The sequence below is a fragment of the Bufo bufo genome, chromosome 2, assembly GCF_905171765.1.
Source record: "Bufo bufo chromosome 2, aBufBuf1.1, whole genome shotgun sequence".
Classification (NCBI taxonomy): domain Eukaryota; kingdom Metazoa; phylum Chordata; class Amphibia; order Anura; family Bufonidae; genus Bufo; species Bufo bufo.
This window is the reverse complement of record NC_053390.1, coordinates 452,778,681-452,795,048: the sequence shown is the minus strand read 5'-3', so window position 1 is coordinate 452,795,048 and position 16,368 is coordinate 452,778,681. Positions and strand designations below refer to the sequence as shown.

At 41.2% G+C, this 16,368-nt stretch overlaps 1 protein-coding gene across 1 annotated transcript in view; it reads left to right on the top strand.

The window, feature by feature from the left end:
- The window catches only part of GRIN3B (glutamate ionotropic receptor NMDA type subunit 3B), a 145,595-nt gene extending 138,618 nt beyond the window's left edge, over nt 1-6,977 (top strand). The window contains exon 9 of the mRNA XM_040420411.1: nt 6,656-6,977. Within this exon, the coding sequence (XP_040276345.1) occupies nt 6,656-6,962 (307 nt within the window). The 3' untranslated portion in view covers nt 6,963-6,977. The remainder of the gene's footprint in view (nt 1-6,655) is intronic.
- Nucleotides 6,978-16,368: the final 9,391 nt, after the last annotated feature.

Below are 16,368 nucleotides of genomic sequence, written 5' to 3'. Positions count from 1 at the left end.
ACTGGATTTTATTTAGGGGTATCAGAGTACAGGGGGCTGAATACAAACACACACAAGATTTGTATTTCTTAAAAAATTGGAAAACCATGTATCATTTTCTTTTCACTTCACACATTCTTGCTACTTTGTGTTGGTCTATCACATACAATCCCAATAAAATACATGAAAGTTTTTGGGTGTAACGTGAAAGAATGTGGAAAAGTCGCAAGGGGTATGAATACTTTTTCAAGGTACTATATTTGCTTCACCTATCTGTCTCTTGCAGACTATTTATCAAGCACTTCATAAATTAGACTGGGCGAATTGGCATTAGTCTGACCTCTAGTGGTTCTTTATCAGAACAACAGATTCATATTCACTAAAGGCCTTATTACACCTGAAACCAATCTTTCAGATCATCACTAACAAGCGTTTGTATGAACGCTCGTTAGCAATGATCTGGCAGTGTAATACTGCCGCCAATTAAATAGAAATCTTGTAGCAGGCTTAAAAGTATAGGTCATCAATATCAGATCGGCGAGGGGCTGACACCTGGCACCCCCACCGATCAGCTCACTCCTGTGAGCGCTGCCTTCCCTTCAATGTTTACCTGCTCACAGTCAACATCACAGTGGTAAGCAGGTGTAATTACAGCTAAGCCGTCCAAATTATGGATGAGCGAACTTCAAGTTTTGAAGTTCGGGTATATGGTGAATTGCATTATGGATTCCGTTACTACGAACCATAACGCAATTCAATGATGGAATGCATAACGGAATGCCTTTAGAGGCTTTCCGTTATGCATTCAGTCATAATAGAAGTCTATGGCCAGCATAATGGATCTGACAAATCCACTGCTGCTTCTAAATCTAGAAAATGATGAATGATGACTGGTCTGCCGGCCTGCCCACGTCACGCCCTCTTTTTTAGACCTGGCGTGGCGTGCACTTCAATCTGCGCCAGAGATACGCCTAATATAGACTTATTTCTGGTTAGTAAATTACCTCCTTAGACTGATCTAATTTATTTGCTCATGAAAAAAAGTTGCATCTGTGCAGAGAAAAGTTGCATGTCCCTAGGAAACTGCGACTTTTAATGCAAAAAAAAAAAAAGTTGGACTTCAGCACCGAAAACAGAGGATGAAAAGTACACCAGCCCTGGGGTCGCTTAGAAATCAGACTAATTTTGCAACAAATAAATCGGTCGGAAAAAAGTTACAAAAGGTAGAAAACTTCTTAATTAGTCTAAAAAATCCAAATAGTTGAACGAGGTGCAAAAGCCTCCAGAACAGGTGCAATTTTAGTAATAAATGCAACTGAAAAATTAAGACTGTCTAAAACAGAATTTTTTACACTAAAACAGGCATAAACACTATAGTAAATGTGCCCTATCAAATATAGTGTCTGCATCTGTCTTTAGGCGTCAAAAAGCTGTTTTAGAATGTCCTATTTTTTTAAATCTCATTTACTAATGAAAATGAGCCTGTTTCGAGGCATTTGATATTTCGATTTTTTTAGACTAAGTCTACATGCACACAAATGTTAGGGCTCCGTGCCCGTGCTGTGGACCACAAATTGCGGTCCGCAATGCACGGGCACAGTCCGTGGGGCAGCCGCACGCGGATAGCGGACCCATTGAATGGGGTCCGCGATCCGCACCGCAAAAAAGTAGTGCATGTGCTACTTTTTTGCGGTGCGGAGGCATGTCCAGAAACGCCATGGAAGCACTCCGTAGTGCCTCCGTTCCGCATCTCCGTGATTGCGGACCCATTCAAGTGAATGGATCCACGATCCGTGATGTGGAATGCATCATGCTCATGGCCGGTGCCCGTGTATTGCGGACACACTGTATGCGGGCCGCAATACAGCCACGGGGGGGGCACACGGTCGTGTGCATGTAGCCTTATTCAGAAGTTTTCTAACTTTTGCACCACAAAACAGGTGCAGATCTTTCCTTTATACCTTATGTCTGTGAAGGCTCCTATCCTAGTTTGGGCTCAAAATCACTGATGGAAATCACTGACCAAATACTGATCTGTGAATGAGGTTTAGTGAATATGAATCTGTCATACTGATAAAGAACCACTAGAGGTCAGACTAATGCCAATACGCCTAGTCTAATTTATGAAGTGCTTGATAAATAGTCAGCAAAAGACAGACAGGTGAGGGAAATACGCCTGTATAATTAAGCCTAAAAATAGGTGAGCTTGATAAATGTTGCCTAGTAAGTGCAAGATTATATTAATGTATACACTTCAATGTAGTCTGTAGTAAATCTGACCATACTGGCAAACATTACAGAGATGGTTAATATTTGGCTGCTGACAGAGAATCCCTTTAGTGCAAAAAATTGCATTTGGATTTTGTTCATGTGAAGGTTTTAATCAAATGAGAATAGCTGTCTGACCACAGCTGCTAAGTGCACAACTATCCCAAAAGAATTGCAAAACAGTTTCTGGTGCTGCATTTGTAATCTCATTGGGGTCTTAATTTCCCTCTGCTCAACTGAAGGATTCGGCTAATTTATGACAAGGTGCACTTCTCGTCATAAATTAGGCGCACCTCCAGCGTTCTGTGCACTTGGTGTAAAAAGTACTCATGCCCCTCACTGGAGCAGTTTTTCATTAACATTTACTCCTGTTTCCATAACATTTTTATTTTTTCACCAATGTAACTGTGTGTGAGCTTTTTTTTTGCAGGACGAGTTGTAGTTTTTATTGGTATCCTTTTGGAGTATATATGTCTTTTTGATTACTTTTTATACCATTTTTCGGGAGGTGAGGAAGGCAAAAATTCTAATTCTGTCACTATTTTTTATTCGTATGGGGTTCTCCATGCGATATATACGATATGATAACTTTGTTCTGTGGGTTGATAGGGTTATAGCGATACTAAATTTATAGTTTTTTTATGTTCACTTCTTTTACAGCATAAAATCATTTTGTATTAAAAATAAGTAAGATTTTGCATCACCATATATCAAAATCCATAATATTTTTATTTTTCCACCAACTTAGTTGTGTGAGGGCTTGTTTTTTTGCAGGATGGGATGTGTGAGGGCTTGTTTTCTTGTGGGATTGCATGTAGTTTACCACAATCGGGCATACAGTTATGCCTGAACTGTTAACCGGGGCTGTGACACTATAAAGTGTCACAACCCAAGAGTCTCCGCTGTCACAGACAGCAGACATGGGATCAGCTGGCAAGCGACCAATCAGAGTGGACTCTTGCTGGTAATCGCTCTGATTGGTTAGTCTGTACAGACTAACCAATCAGAGCATAGTTGCCCTAATTCTTCTGGTTTCAGGCTCTGATCTCCACTCTGGAGATCAGAGCCTGAAATCAGGTATGCCACCCTTGTGCCCCTTATGCCCACTTTGTGCCCCAGATGCCCTCTGCAGCCCAACATGCGGTTTCCATCTGTGCGCCATCATTGTATGCGATGGCAGCATCACCACCCAAAAACATTTAACAAAAAGTGATCAAAAAGTCATATGTTTCACAAAATGGTACCAATAAAAACTACAGTCCATCCTGCAAAAACAAGCTCTCACGCATCTTCTTGAAAATGTTATCACTGTTGGTATATGGCGATGCAAAATATAACGTATTTTTAACAAATAAGTGATTTTATGCTGCAAAAGTAGTAAAATATGAAAAAACGATATAAATTTGGTATCGCCATAACCAGATATACCCACAGAACAAAGTTATCATATCATACATACCCCATAGAGAACCCCATAAAAACGCACACAGCCAGTATACAATAGAATTGCATTTTTTGCCCACCTCACCCCCTAAAAAAATGGCATTAAAAGCAATTAAAAGGTCATTTGTAACCCAAAATGGTAAAAAAAAATATTACAGCTTGTCCTGCAACAAAGAAGCCCTCACACAGCTCAGTCAACAAAAAAAAAAAAAAATGTTATGGTCCCTAAAATTAATTTCAGCAAATTCCATATTAGAAAATCCCGATGCTGCTCCTTTCCTTCTGAACACTGTGCCCCCAAACAGCAGTTTACATAAGGTGTTGCCGTATTCAGGAAAAAATGCATAACAAATTGTGAGGTGCTTTTTTTCTGTTACACCTTGTGAAAATGAAAAATTTGAAGCTAAAGCATCATTTTATTGGAAATAAAATGTAATTTTTAATTTTCACAGCCAGAAGCTTTTTGGGTCAATGTATTCACTTCACCCCTTGATCAAGGGGTGTAGTTTCCAAAATGGGGGTCACTTTTTGGAGGTTTCCCATCATGAGTACCTGAGCGTCTTCTCAAATGTGACATGACACCCAAAAACCATTCCAGCAAAATCTGCCCTCTGAAAGCAACATGGCGCTCCTTTCCTTCTGAACCCTGCCATGTGCCTACAAAGATATTTACAACCACCTATGGGGTGTTTCTGTAAACTGCAGCATCAGGGTAATAAACTTTAATGCTTGTTTTGCTGTTAACCCTTGCTGTGTTACAGGAAACATGGATTCAAATTGAAAATCTGCACAAAAAAAAGAAATTTTTACATTTCACCTTTATTTTGTTTTAATTCCTGTGGAACACCTAAAGAGTGAACAAAGCTTGTAAAATCAGTTTTGAATTTAGGGGTGTAGTTTCTAAAATGGGTCATTTTTGGGTGGTTTCTATTATGTCAGCTCTTTAAAGTCACTTCAGAACTGAATTGGTCCTTAATTTACAGAATGATGTACATTTTGGATTTTTCATACTTAAAACATAGCAACTCAAATTCACCGCTGACATGAAGTACAATGTGTCACAAGAAAACAATCTCAGAATGGCTTGGATCAGTAAAAGCATTCTAGAATTATTACCAGATAAAGTGTGTAATGTGAATCAGTCGGCACTGCGGATGTAGCGTGGCAGTGCACGTGCCGTAGGATTGGCGTCCCATATAATCGTAAAAAATAGCAAAAGACCGCCACTCACTCTGGAATTCTTGCAAAGTATTTCTTTATTTCCACATATCTGTGACACGTTTCGGCACACACTGTGCCTTTATTAAACAGTAAAGATTCCCCAATACAAGCCCATTTAAATAACCCGCCAAACAACCAAGTGCTGACGTCACGTTGCCGTGACGACCAAGTAAACAATCACAGGAAAACTTCCTGGTTAGATTAGATCTCTCAATATCCAAAATTGTATCTTTGTTTGTGGTACAGATCATATTGCTTCAATTCCGCTGTTGAAAATAATGGTACATATTAAGTATATAACTTACATCAATACTGAAATTATAAAAAACTGTTTAACTCATATTCACGATTAAGACCCATCGGTTCCAGTTTGAAGTCGATAGATCCAAGAAGCCTCACGTTTCATCAATAATTTATTTCTATCACCCCCGCGGCGTGGTTGTGATACACTTTCAATAATCTGAAAACGTAGCTGTGCAAACTGCATGGTTTTTTTTTGGTGCAGTTTTTGCCACACCAAAAACACAGCACAGCCACTAAGTGTGGCAGCACCCTAAGGCCACCTATACACACGTGTGGGTGAATGCACATAAGATCCGCACAAATTTCCATGTGGATTTATGTGCGCTTCTGCAGCATATCCGCACCAAAATCCGCAGTTTCTAATTATGAATTTTGGTGTGGATTAGATGTGGGGTTTGCTTCAGATCTCACCTTCTATTGAAAAGGGTGAAATCCGCAGCTAAAATCGCAAACATTGTTGACGTACTGTGGATTTGGAAATCCGCAGTACATGTCAGTTTCCACACGGAAACAATTTCCACATGAGAATCCATGCAGAAAAACCAAGCGTATTCTGAAACCAAATAACACACATAAATCCACACTTTTTATCATGGTTCTGGTACATTTTTTTGTTGTGGATTTTCTGTTTATGTTAACAGCACCATTGAAGTCTATGGGAAAAACCACTCTACAGAAGGTGTGGAATCAAACCAACAATTGACATACTGTGGATTTTAAAATCCGCATCACAGGTCAATTTCCGCACCTAAGAAAAAAAAACAAAGTGTACATGAGATTTGTCAAATCGCATTCACTTTGCTGTACTGTATTAAGCCGAAATCTGTGCAGAAAACCCATGCGCAATCCTAATTTCAAAACAGAAATTCAGCAGTTTTTTTTGTGCAGATTTTTGTGTGTTTCTGCATCAAATCCACACCAAAAACCACGTGTTACATGTGGGCTTTGGTGCAGATTTGATGCAGTTTTGCCCCAGATCTCACTCTTCTATTGAAAACGGCGAAATCCGCACAAAAGAGAAATCACACAAACAAATGACATGCTGAGGATTACAGACAGGTCAATTTCTGCTGTGAAGAAACAAAATGTCTAATCTTATACACTTTGCTTCTACTGTATTACCGTACACTGCGGTTTTTCCGCAAGAAAATTTGTGCATAAGGGCTCATCCACCAAAACACGGAATGGAATGGAAAGTTCTGCCCTCCATAGAACAGTCCTATCCTTGTCCATAAAACAGACAAGAATAGAACATGTTCTAATTTTCTGCGGGTGCCACAGAACGGACACTTCGTGTGCGCATCTTTTGCGGCCCCATTGAAGTGAATGGATCCACATCCGATCTGCATTTTGGAAAAAAAATATGTTCATGGCATGCGCCCTAATCCACAATATATGCGGGTAGCCCAACAGTAGTAATTAATCTATCTCTTCCTTTCAGCTGCAACCTCCAGAAAGAATCAGATGCAGAACCTCAGTCTGTCTGGAATAACCTGCGGCGCGCACCAATTCGCCTGGAGAAAAGGGTGCACTTTAATTTAGAGACTGTAAATATTAAGGATAAGGATTGTTCATGTGTAAATGGACAAATTTGCAACCCCAAGGAGCAGGAACTAAAAGAACTGGAGTTGAAAATAGAGGGTATGAAGGATCAGCTGAGAGCTGCGCTGGTGAGAAAAAGTGAGCTGATGGTCATTCTGCAACCTCCATGCAACCACACGCAGCCAAAAACAGAGGGGAACAGATGATACACAGACTGCTTGGGTCACGTACTTGATCTAATCAGATGCTCTGTCACAGAGCTTACAGTCTAATCACAGTTTTTCCAGTGAGGAGTTGCAGGCAGTTCACGACTGATGGATTGTTGCATAAGGCACAATAACTAAATCCTCGAGGAAATTCCACCCTAACAGCGTTGTGCAAACAGGTGCGAGCAAATAGACGGAGACCATGCAAGCTCTGAAATGATATCTCCTGTTTCTGGAATGAAAGCCTGCCATTTGTCTTGTTTGCTGTATGACTTACACCATGCTTGTCCTTTATTTCTATTTAGTCTTCTGCAAAATGTTTCCTGGTTTGTTCATTAGTTTTGAAAAGCAGTAAAATGGCACAAAGCTGGGAATACGTTCTACAGTACTGACCTCCCACCGGGTACTGAGAAACATCTCCCTGTGTGATCTGCTTTCTTGTCATTTTAGGATCTTTTATAAAAGCGTGTTCCAGGATTTAAAAAAAGATGACCTGTCCTCAGGATAGGCCATCAATATCTGAGGGTCCGACACCCACACCCCTGCCAATCAGATCTTCTCCACCAGCTCCAGCGCCGAAACTACACAGCTTGGTCCATTATGTAGTAGATAAAGCTGGTTAGTGCAGTAAATGGGCAAGAACTGCAGTTACCAGCTTGATCCACAACATAATGGACCGAGCTGTGTAGTTCCAGTGCTGACTTCCTGCACAGAAGCTACTGCACAACAGCTGATTGGCAAGGGTAAGGGGTGTCAGACCCCCACCAGTCAGATATTGAAGGCCTATCCCGGAAAACACCTTTAGGTCCTATGCACAGAACCTTATTTTCAGTCAACATTCAAAACGCATTTTTTTGCGTACCTATTCATTTAAATAGGGTCACAAAAAATGCGGACCGCAAACCGTGGCCCCGCAAAAAAGATAGGACATGTCCTATTCTCGTCTGTTTTGCAACAATAGGACATTTCTACAGGAGGTGGAAAAAAAGGAGACATGTTTTATGGATCTGCGGTCGTGTGCATAGGGCCTTAAAGGGAATCTGTCACCAACAACCTACCTATTCAGCTGTTTGAATAGACACATACCTGTGGTTCACCTTGATATGTTTTTGTTTTTTCTTTTGTTGAGGTTCCATTTCCAAGCTATGATATTTTTCTTAATATGTAATTTAGGCCTTTAGTGCAATGAGGGTGTCAACCGTTGCCCTTGTTGCTTCCAAGCACCACTCCTTTCTGTAGCCATCTTCTCTCTGGCTGCTTTGCCACTGCCTGGACCTTTCAATCAAAGCAGCAGGGGAGGGGCTGACCACAGAAATGAGTGGAATCGGGTGCAACTAGAGCAATGGTGACGCCCTCAATGCACCAAAGGCCTAATCTGCATATTAAGAAAAAGTATCATAACTCAGGAACAGAGCTTCAGGTCAACAAAATAAAAACAGCTTTTTAAATTAGGTGAACCACAGTTATGTGCAAACAGTTGGGTAGGAAGGTCGCTGGTGACAGATTGCCTTTAATGCCTCATTTTGAATGCAAGATGATCCACATATATAGTACATATTCTTCATGTATGAATTCAATAAAGTCCATTGGCACTATCCCTTAGAACATATGTAATGCAATAAATACTTAGGCAATGTCTTTAAAGGGTCACTGAGTTTCCAAAAAAGATTTGATATGTCATAGAGACATATCAAAAGTTTTAATTGATTGGGGTCTGAGTGCTCAGACCCACACCGGTCACTAGAACGAGGAGAGAGAAGTCCTCACATATCACACTTTCTCTCCTCGTTGCAAGAGAGGAGGTGAGAAGGACTTAATAGAACATCTATAGATCTGTCTCGATTCTCCCTTCTGCCGCGAGTGCTTCTTTTTCCCTCATTCTAGCGATCTGCAGGGACTCAGCGCTTGGACCTGCACTGATCAAAACTTTTGATATTTCTCTATGACATATCAAAAGTTTTCTGAAAACTTAGTGACCCTTTAACTGTGAGATTGGTCAAGTTCAATGTGGGGATCTTATGTGGAAGGCTTCTAACATCATTTCTAAAATAAGCAGACCCTCCTTAATTTCAGTGGGTGCTGTAAAAGGTTTCATTTTCCATATGGAAATGAGTATTAAACTACAGATCCCACCATTGATAGCAGCTGATCATTGGAGTCCCGCTTGCAATCAAGTTGTCATTATGAGAACTGATTAAATGTAAATGTAGTGGAAATACACAGTGAATGGGAGCAATGCTGAGTATTCCCACTCCGGGCTATCCCGATGTGGAGGGAACTGCAGCCCACCCCATTCACGTGAACACTATGTCCGTGCTGCCGCCCATTCATCCTTAGGATTGGTGGGAGTCCCAGAGATCCGTCCCCACCAATCGTACAATATTAGCATATCCTAGTCATAATCACTTTATAAGCTGCCAGTACTTCTTTAAGCCCATTTTACGTGTTTTTTGTATAATACTATTCCAAATAATTTACAGTCACATTAACAGGGCTACTGCATGTAAAACTGGAGTCTACCCCAGTCATAAAAAACACAAAACCTTTCATACAATACCAGTGTCATACCTGTCGACATGTTGTGTCTGGTATTACAACGTAGCCTTATTCACTCAATTGGACTGACTTGCAATACCATACACAACCCATAGACAGGTGTGGAACCCTGGAAAACCCATTAAGGCTTTTCTTAGTATGATATTTAAAACACTGGTGACAGATCTTCTAGACTTAGCTACATTATGGCCTACAGGTATTTGGGACATGTAGATACATGAGGTAAATATACTCTAGTGGCTGCCATATTCTGTCCATTGCAATATACTGTCCATGATATCAACATTAGAGGGGTTATCCTATGACTAATATAAAAAATTAAAATAAGACATCATATAGTACATGACAATCTCTAAAAAAGCTAGATCCAGCCCTGTACCTCACATGGATCCAGAGATCCCCCCATTCATTGCTCTGTTAGATTTATATCAAGCTAGCAGCCTAAGAAGAGCATCCTTTCTGCTGCAGCTAAGGGGGCGTGTCTTTTCTGCTGGAGCTCTCTCCCTATCATAGCTCAGGAGGCAGTCGAAGGAGGAAACTGAGCATGTGCGGCCATCTCAGTGAGCCGGTCAAAGAAAAAATAAAAAATAAAAAAGCAGGTGGCGCTATACAGATATACACTCACCTAAAGAATTATTAGGAACACCATACTAATACGGTGTTGGACTCCCTTTTGCCTTCAGAACTGCCTTAATTCTACGTGGCATTGATTCAACAAGGTGCTGATAGCATTCTTTAGAAATGTTGGGCCATATATATATTGATAGGATAGCATCTTGCAGTTGATGGAGATTTGAGGGATGCACATCCAGGGCACGAAGCTCCCGTTCCACCACATCCCAAAGATGCTCTATTGGATTGAGATCTGGTGACTGTGGGGGCCATTTTAGTACAGTGAACTCATTGTCATGTTCAAGAAACCAATTTGAAATGATTCGAGCTTTGTGACATGGTGCGTTATCCTGCTGGAAGTAGCCATCAGAGGATGGGTACATGGTGGTCATGAAGGGATGGACATGGTCAGAAACAATGCTCAGGTAGCCCGTGGCATTTAAACGATGCCCAATTGGCACTAAGGGGCCTAAAGTGTGCCCAGAAAACATCCCCCACACCATTACACCACCACCACCAGCCTGCATAGTGGTAACAAGGCATGAGGGATACATGTTCTCATTCTGTTTACGCCAAATTCGGACTCTACCATTTGAATGTCTCAACAGAAATCGAGACTCATCAGACCAGGCAACATTTTTCCAGTCTTCAACAGTCCAATTTTGGTTAGCTCGTGCAAATTGTAGCCTCTTTTTCCTATTTGTAGTGGAGATGAGTGGTATCCGGTGGGATCTTCTGCTATTGTAGCCCATCCGCCCCAAGGTTGTGCGTGTTGTGGCTTCACAAATGCTTTGCTTCATACCTCGGTTGTAACGAGTGGTTATTTCAGTCAACGTTGCTCTTCTATCAGCTTGAATCAGTCGGCCCATTCTCCTCTGACCTCTAGCATCCACAAGGCATTTTTGCCCACAGGACTGCCGCATACTGGATGTTTTTCCCTTTTCACACCATTCTTTGTAAACCCTAGAAATGGTTGTGCATGAAAATCCCAGTAACTGAGCAGATTGTGAAATACTCAGACCGGCCCGTCTGGCACCAACAACCATGCCACGCTCAAAATTGCTTAAATCACCTTTCTTTCCCATTCTGACATTCAGTTTGGAGTTCAGGAGATTGTCTTGACCAGGACAACACCCCTAAATGCATTGAAGCAACTGCCATGTGATTGGTTGACTAGATAATTGCATTAATGAGAAATAGAACAGGTGTTCCTAATAATTCTTTAGGTGAGTGTATTTTGTTGACTAGCTCAGTGGCTATGCTAAATGTTTAACTACATGCAGTTACAAAAGTATTCAGATCCAGGCGCTGGATTGAAAATTGTTGAATATTTTTCGTGGGACAACCCCTTTAACAGAGAACAATCCACCAGGCACAGTATATAATAAAATCTCAATATTTCTCTTTAAAAAGTTATTCTGAGACTTTGATATTGCTGGCATATTCTTACAATAAGCCATCAACATCAGATAGGTAGAGGTCTGGCTATGAGAAGCCCTACTGATCAGCTGCCCATTTAGCTTGTGGGGCTCAAAAAGCATTGCATCCATTTCATTATTTACTAAGCACAGCTCCATATATTTTAGTGGCTTTGCCCTTAATTGAAGCTTTGCACCATTCATTTGAATGGGAGTGAGCTGTAGAGAGCTGCTGTGCCAGGTATAGCCACTCCAAAACGTATGATGCTTAGCCTGGTGAACACTGAAGGTGTTTGGTGCTCAACAGAAAGCATCAGCCCTTCAGTCAGTTAATCACAAGGGTGCCAAGAGCCAGACCTTCACCAAACTTATATTGATAGTCTATATTAAAGAGATTTTGCGAGGCTTTAGAACTGATATAGCTTACCAAATAAAGTGCCGTACATTGTATGCACTTGTATTTGGGATAGGTTGAGAAGGCTGCGACGCTCACAGGAGTGCCGATGCCTTGTCAAACAGCTCATCAGCAAGCATCCTGAGGACATCAGTTCTAAAGTCTTGGATAACCCTTTTAAGGATAGACCAGAAAACCATTTTAATAATAAAAGAAACTGGAAGGAACTATTAATTTATATTAATTGAATAAAATAAATGAAAGCCTAAAGGCGGCAGGTCACATTGCTAGCTTACTACCTGGGTGCGGACCTCATTTCTAAGCTCACCAGAATAACTATCTGGTAACCATTAGGAACCATGCAAACGACATAATATAAAAAGAGTCTAACCAACCTTGACAACTACTTAAAACGTAAAGAGGAAGAAGGATATGCTGTCTATACTTCACGACCCGGGAGACAGACCAGACAGACCTCAGCTTGCTTCTAATTTACTGACTCAAGTAGGAGGATTATAGTGATTGATTGCTTTATTTCTTTGTCTGTAATAACATTTGAAGCAGAGCACTATCACATTTATGCCAACTGAGAATGTTACACTTCTTACTTACAAAGCTGTGGTTTGAAAGGTTATCAGAATATCAATTTAGCTTTTGGAAATATAACAAGAACAGTGATTTACAACACTGCTGTGGAATAGAAATACCTGATTTTCATTGTATAATGCTGCAGTATGAAAGGTTGTGTCTGGGAATGAGTCTTTCTAGGTGTCATTTTCTTTACTTCTATCAGCATAATGAAACTCTGTAGACTACTGACATTTTTCGATTTAATTATGTTTCAGTTCCAGCTGAAAAATCATTGACTTATTCATGCAAGCTGTCCATTACAGATAAAATAACGGAATGCACAACTTCTTAAAGGGGTTGGGACATTGAGCATATCGACTAATATATACAGTGTCAGATAGGTATGGGTCCCGCTCCTATCTTCAGAATGGGTCCTGGGCATGCCTGGTCACCCTCCATTCACCACTGTAGGAGTTCAAAAAATAGCCACGTCACGATGCGGCAGTCTCGCACCAGTGAATGGAGCAATGGCCATGCTGGTGCGTTGCGCTCTACATTCACCGCAGTGCGCTCACTTGGCTATTTTCAGAACTTCCATAGAGATGGATGGAGAGCATGCTGCACAATGGCGGTGTGCTCTCCTTCACTACGGGTGCCCATTCTGGTGAGAGGTGCAGGTCCCAGAGGTGGAATCCACACCTATCTGACACTGATGGCCTATTATAGCAATAAGCCATCAATGTCCTAGATGGGCCAATCTCTTTAAGTTCACCATAGATAGCTGTGGCTGTGTTCCTAGGTGTCTCTGCCCCCTTCCCTATATACAGCCATAATTGGCTGAGCATCCATGAGAGAATAAGCTGCTGCTATACCCACATCTTATATCCCAGGGGCACAAAGGTCAACCTACCCAGTCCCACTTTCCTCCAACATTTGACTGTTGGGAGTCCTCCATACATATTAACGGGGTTGTCTGAGTAAATAAAAATGGTGAAAAGAAGGGAAAGTATTAAAATAACAAAAGAATGCATACTTAGGCCTCTTTCACACGGGCGTTGCGGAAAAATGTGCGGGTGCGTTGCGGGAACACCCGCGATTTTTCCGCGCGAGTGCAAAACATTGTAATGCGTTTTGCACTCGCGTGAGAAAAATCGCGTGTGTTTGGTACCCAAACCCGAACTTCTTCACAGAAGTTCGGGCTTGGGATCGGTGTTCTGTAAATAGTATTATTTTCCCTTATAACATGGTTATAAGGGAAAATAATAGCATTCTGAATACAGAATGCTAAGTAAAACAGGGCTGGAGGGGGTTAAAAAAAATAAAAAATCATTTAACTCACCTTAATCCACTTGCTCGCGATGCCGGGCATCTCCGTCTGACTCTTTTACTGTATAGGACCTGTGGAGAGCATTAACTATAGTTTAAGTACCTGGGATGACGTCACTCTGGTCATCACATGGTACGTCACATGATCTTTTACCATGGTGAATCACCATGGTAAAAGATCATGTGACGTACCATGTGATGACCGGAGTGACATCATCCCAGGTCCTTAAACTATAGTTAATGCTCTCCACAGGTCCTATACAGTAAAAGAGTCAGACGGAAATGCCGGGCATCGCGAGCAAGTGGATTAAGGTGAGTTAAATGATTTTTTTATTTTTTTTAACCCCCTCCAGCCCTGTTTTACTTAGCATTCTGTATTCTGAATGCTATTATTTTCCCTTATAACCATGTTATAAGGGAAAATAATAAGGTTCGGGTCTCCATCCCGATCGTCTCCTAGCAACCGTGCGTGAAAATCGCACCGCATCCGCACTTGCTTGCGGATGCTTGCGATTTTCACGCAACCCCATTCATTTCTATGGGGCCTGCGTTACGTGAAAAACGCACAAAGAGGAGCATGCTGCGATTTTCACGCAACGCAAAAGTGATGCGTGAAAATCACCGCTCGTGTGCACAGCCCCATAGAAATGAATGGGTCAGTATTCAGTGCGGGTGCAATGCGTTCACCTCCCGCATCGCATCCGCGCGGAATACTCGCTCGTGTGAAAGGGGCCTAACAGGTTCAAACCCCTTCTGCTCCATCACCACACTCTGGTCCTCGTGGCCAGGCTTTGTTTACATGGCCATGGCAGTGATATACTATATACTGCACATGATTGCTGCAGCCAATCACTGGCTTCAGGGGTCATATACTGTGTCATATACTGTATTGATGAGGACAGTGACCGGCTGCAGCAGTCACGTGCAGTATACAGGCACATAATATCTGCAGCCAAAAAGACGACATCATGGCTGCAGCAGCAGGGAGGATCAGAGAAGCATTGCAGCAGAGGAGGTTTGAACCAGTGAGTATGCATTCTTTTTTCCGTTAACACCTTCCTTGCCTTTGACTAATTGTTTTTCAAAATTGAAAAGCTCCATTAAGATGTTGGCAGCTCCACTAAAATCAGTAGACTTGACATAGACAAAGAATTAATGCTAATGAAAATGAGGTGGTATGAGATTTGAGGGGGTTTCCTTAAAGGTATAAAGCTCATTAACAGCACTTACAGCTCGATTTTTCATCATATTTTTCTTATTAACAAATTAAAGTTTTTCATCTTCTCCTCTATATAAGGTCTGCAGAAGGGAAAAGTGCTTACAAATCAGTGGTCTCCAATGGCCAAAACCATAACTCACAGCATCGTCAGACAGGTACATGCTATCAAGCCATGCTAGAAGTTGTAGCTTTCCAGGACATTTGTTGAACAGGACCGATCGAACTGACAAAAACACAGTACAAAGAAAAAATGATAAATCATAGCATTTATAGCACAAGAGAACCACTAACTACTAAGGATTTATCCTCATCAGTACATACAGTACATATATTCATTCTATACTTACACGGTATCTTTGTCCTCTGATCCCAAATATCATAGTAATTGAATTGTATCTTCATTATCCACATGTAATATACACAACTGCTGCATGCTGAATATAAATAAAATAGTTAATAAAGTACAGTTCCCTGGAGATTAGTTCACAATTATGACGGTGTACAAGTTGCCTTATTTCTTCATTCCATTTCTACATGACAATTATTGTACAATATTGTTTATATAATTGGTTGCTGATATATGTCGTCACATATAGTAAATTTACAGGGAAAAAAAAAATCACTATCCAAGGAAATCTATGAAACTGTTGGCTTCATTAAAGGGTTTGTTATGTCGGCAATGAGTGAACCAGCAGCCGTGCCTACTTCCATAGACTTCAAAGGAGACGTTTCACCTGTCTCCTCCTATCTGTGGCAGCCACCTTGGAGTGTCAAAAAGTTATACATAACCCAAACTGGTTTCAATAAAAACTAAACAATACCCCACAAAAAATGAGCCCTTACACAGCTCCGTAGACATAAACATTAAAGGGTAACTGTCATTTTTTTTTTTTATTTGCTAGTTTTTTAGAGCTAGGCATGTATACCTGAGTTAGTCTGTAAGTGATTGTCAAAAGATCTGTAATTACCTTATAATAACAGCTTTCATTACTGTCCCCAGTCTCTTTCCACTGGTCCCTTAAAAGACCGTTGCTATGGCTTGTCTGTCTTCCTTTTAGTATAAACAGAAGACAGAGGGGCGGTCTCAACACTGCATGCCTGCATTAGGCTTCAGAGTGAGGAAGCGTGTCTCTCAGTAATCCAATCTGATTGGCTGGCATGGAGCTGCTGGCTACAGCAAGTGTGTATGGGAAGTGAGAAAAAGCAGTTTTGGCCTCAGAGAACTGGCAGAGGAGCCATCTTGAGAAGGTCCTCATATTGTAAATGTTTAAACAGCCGTAACTAAGGGAAAAACTCAAGGAAAACAGTGGT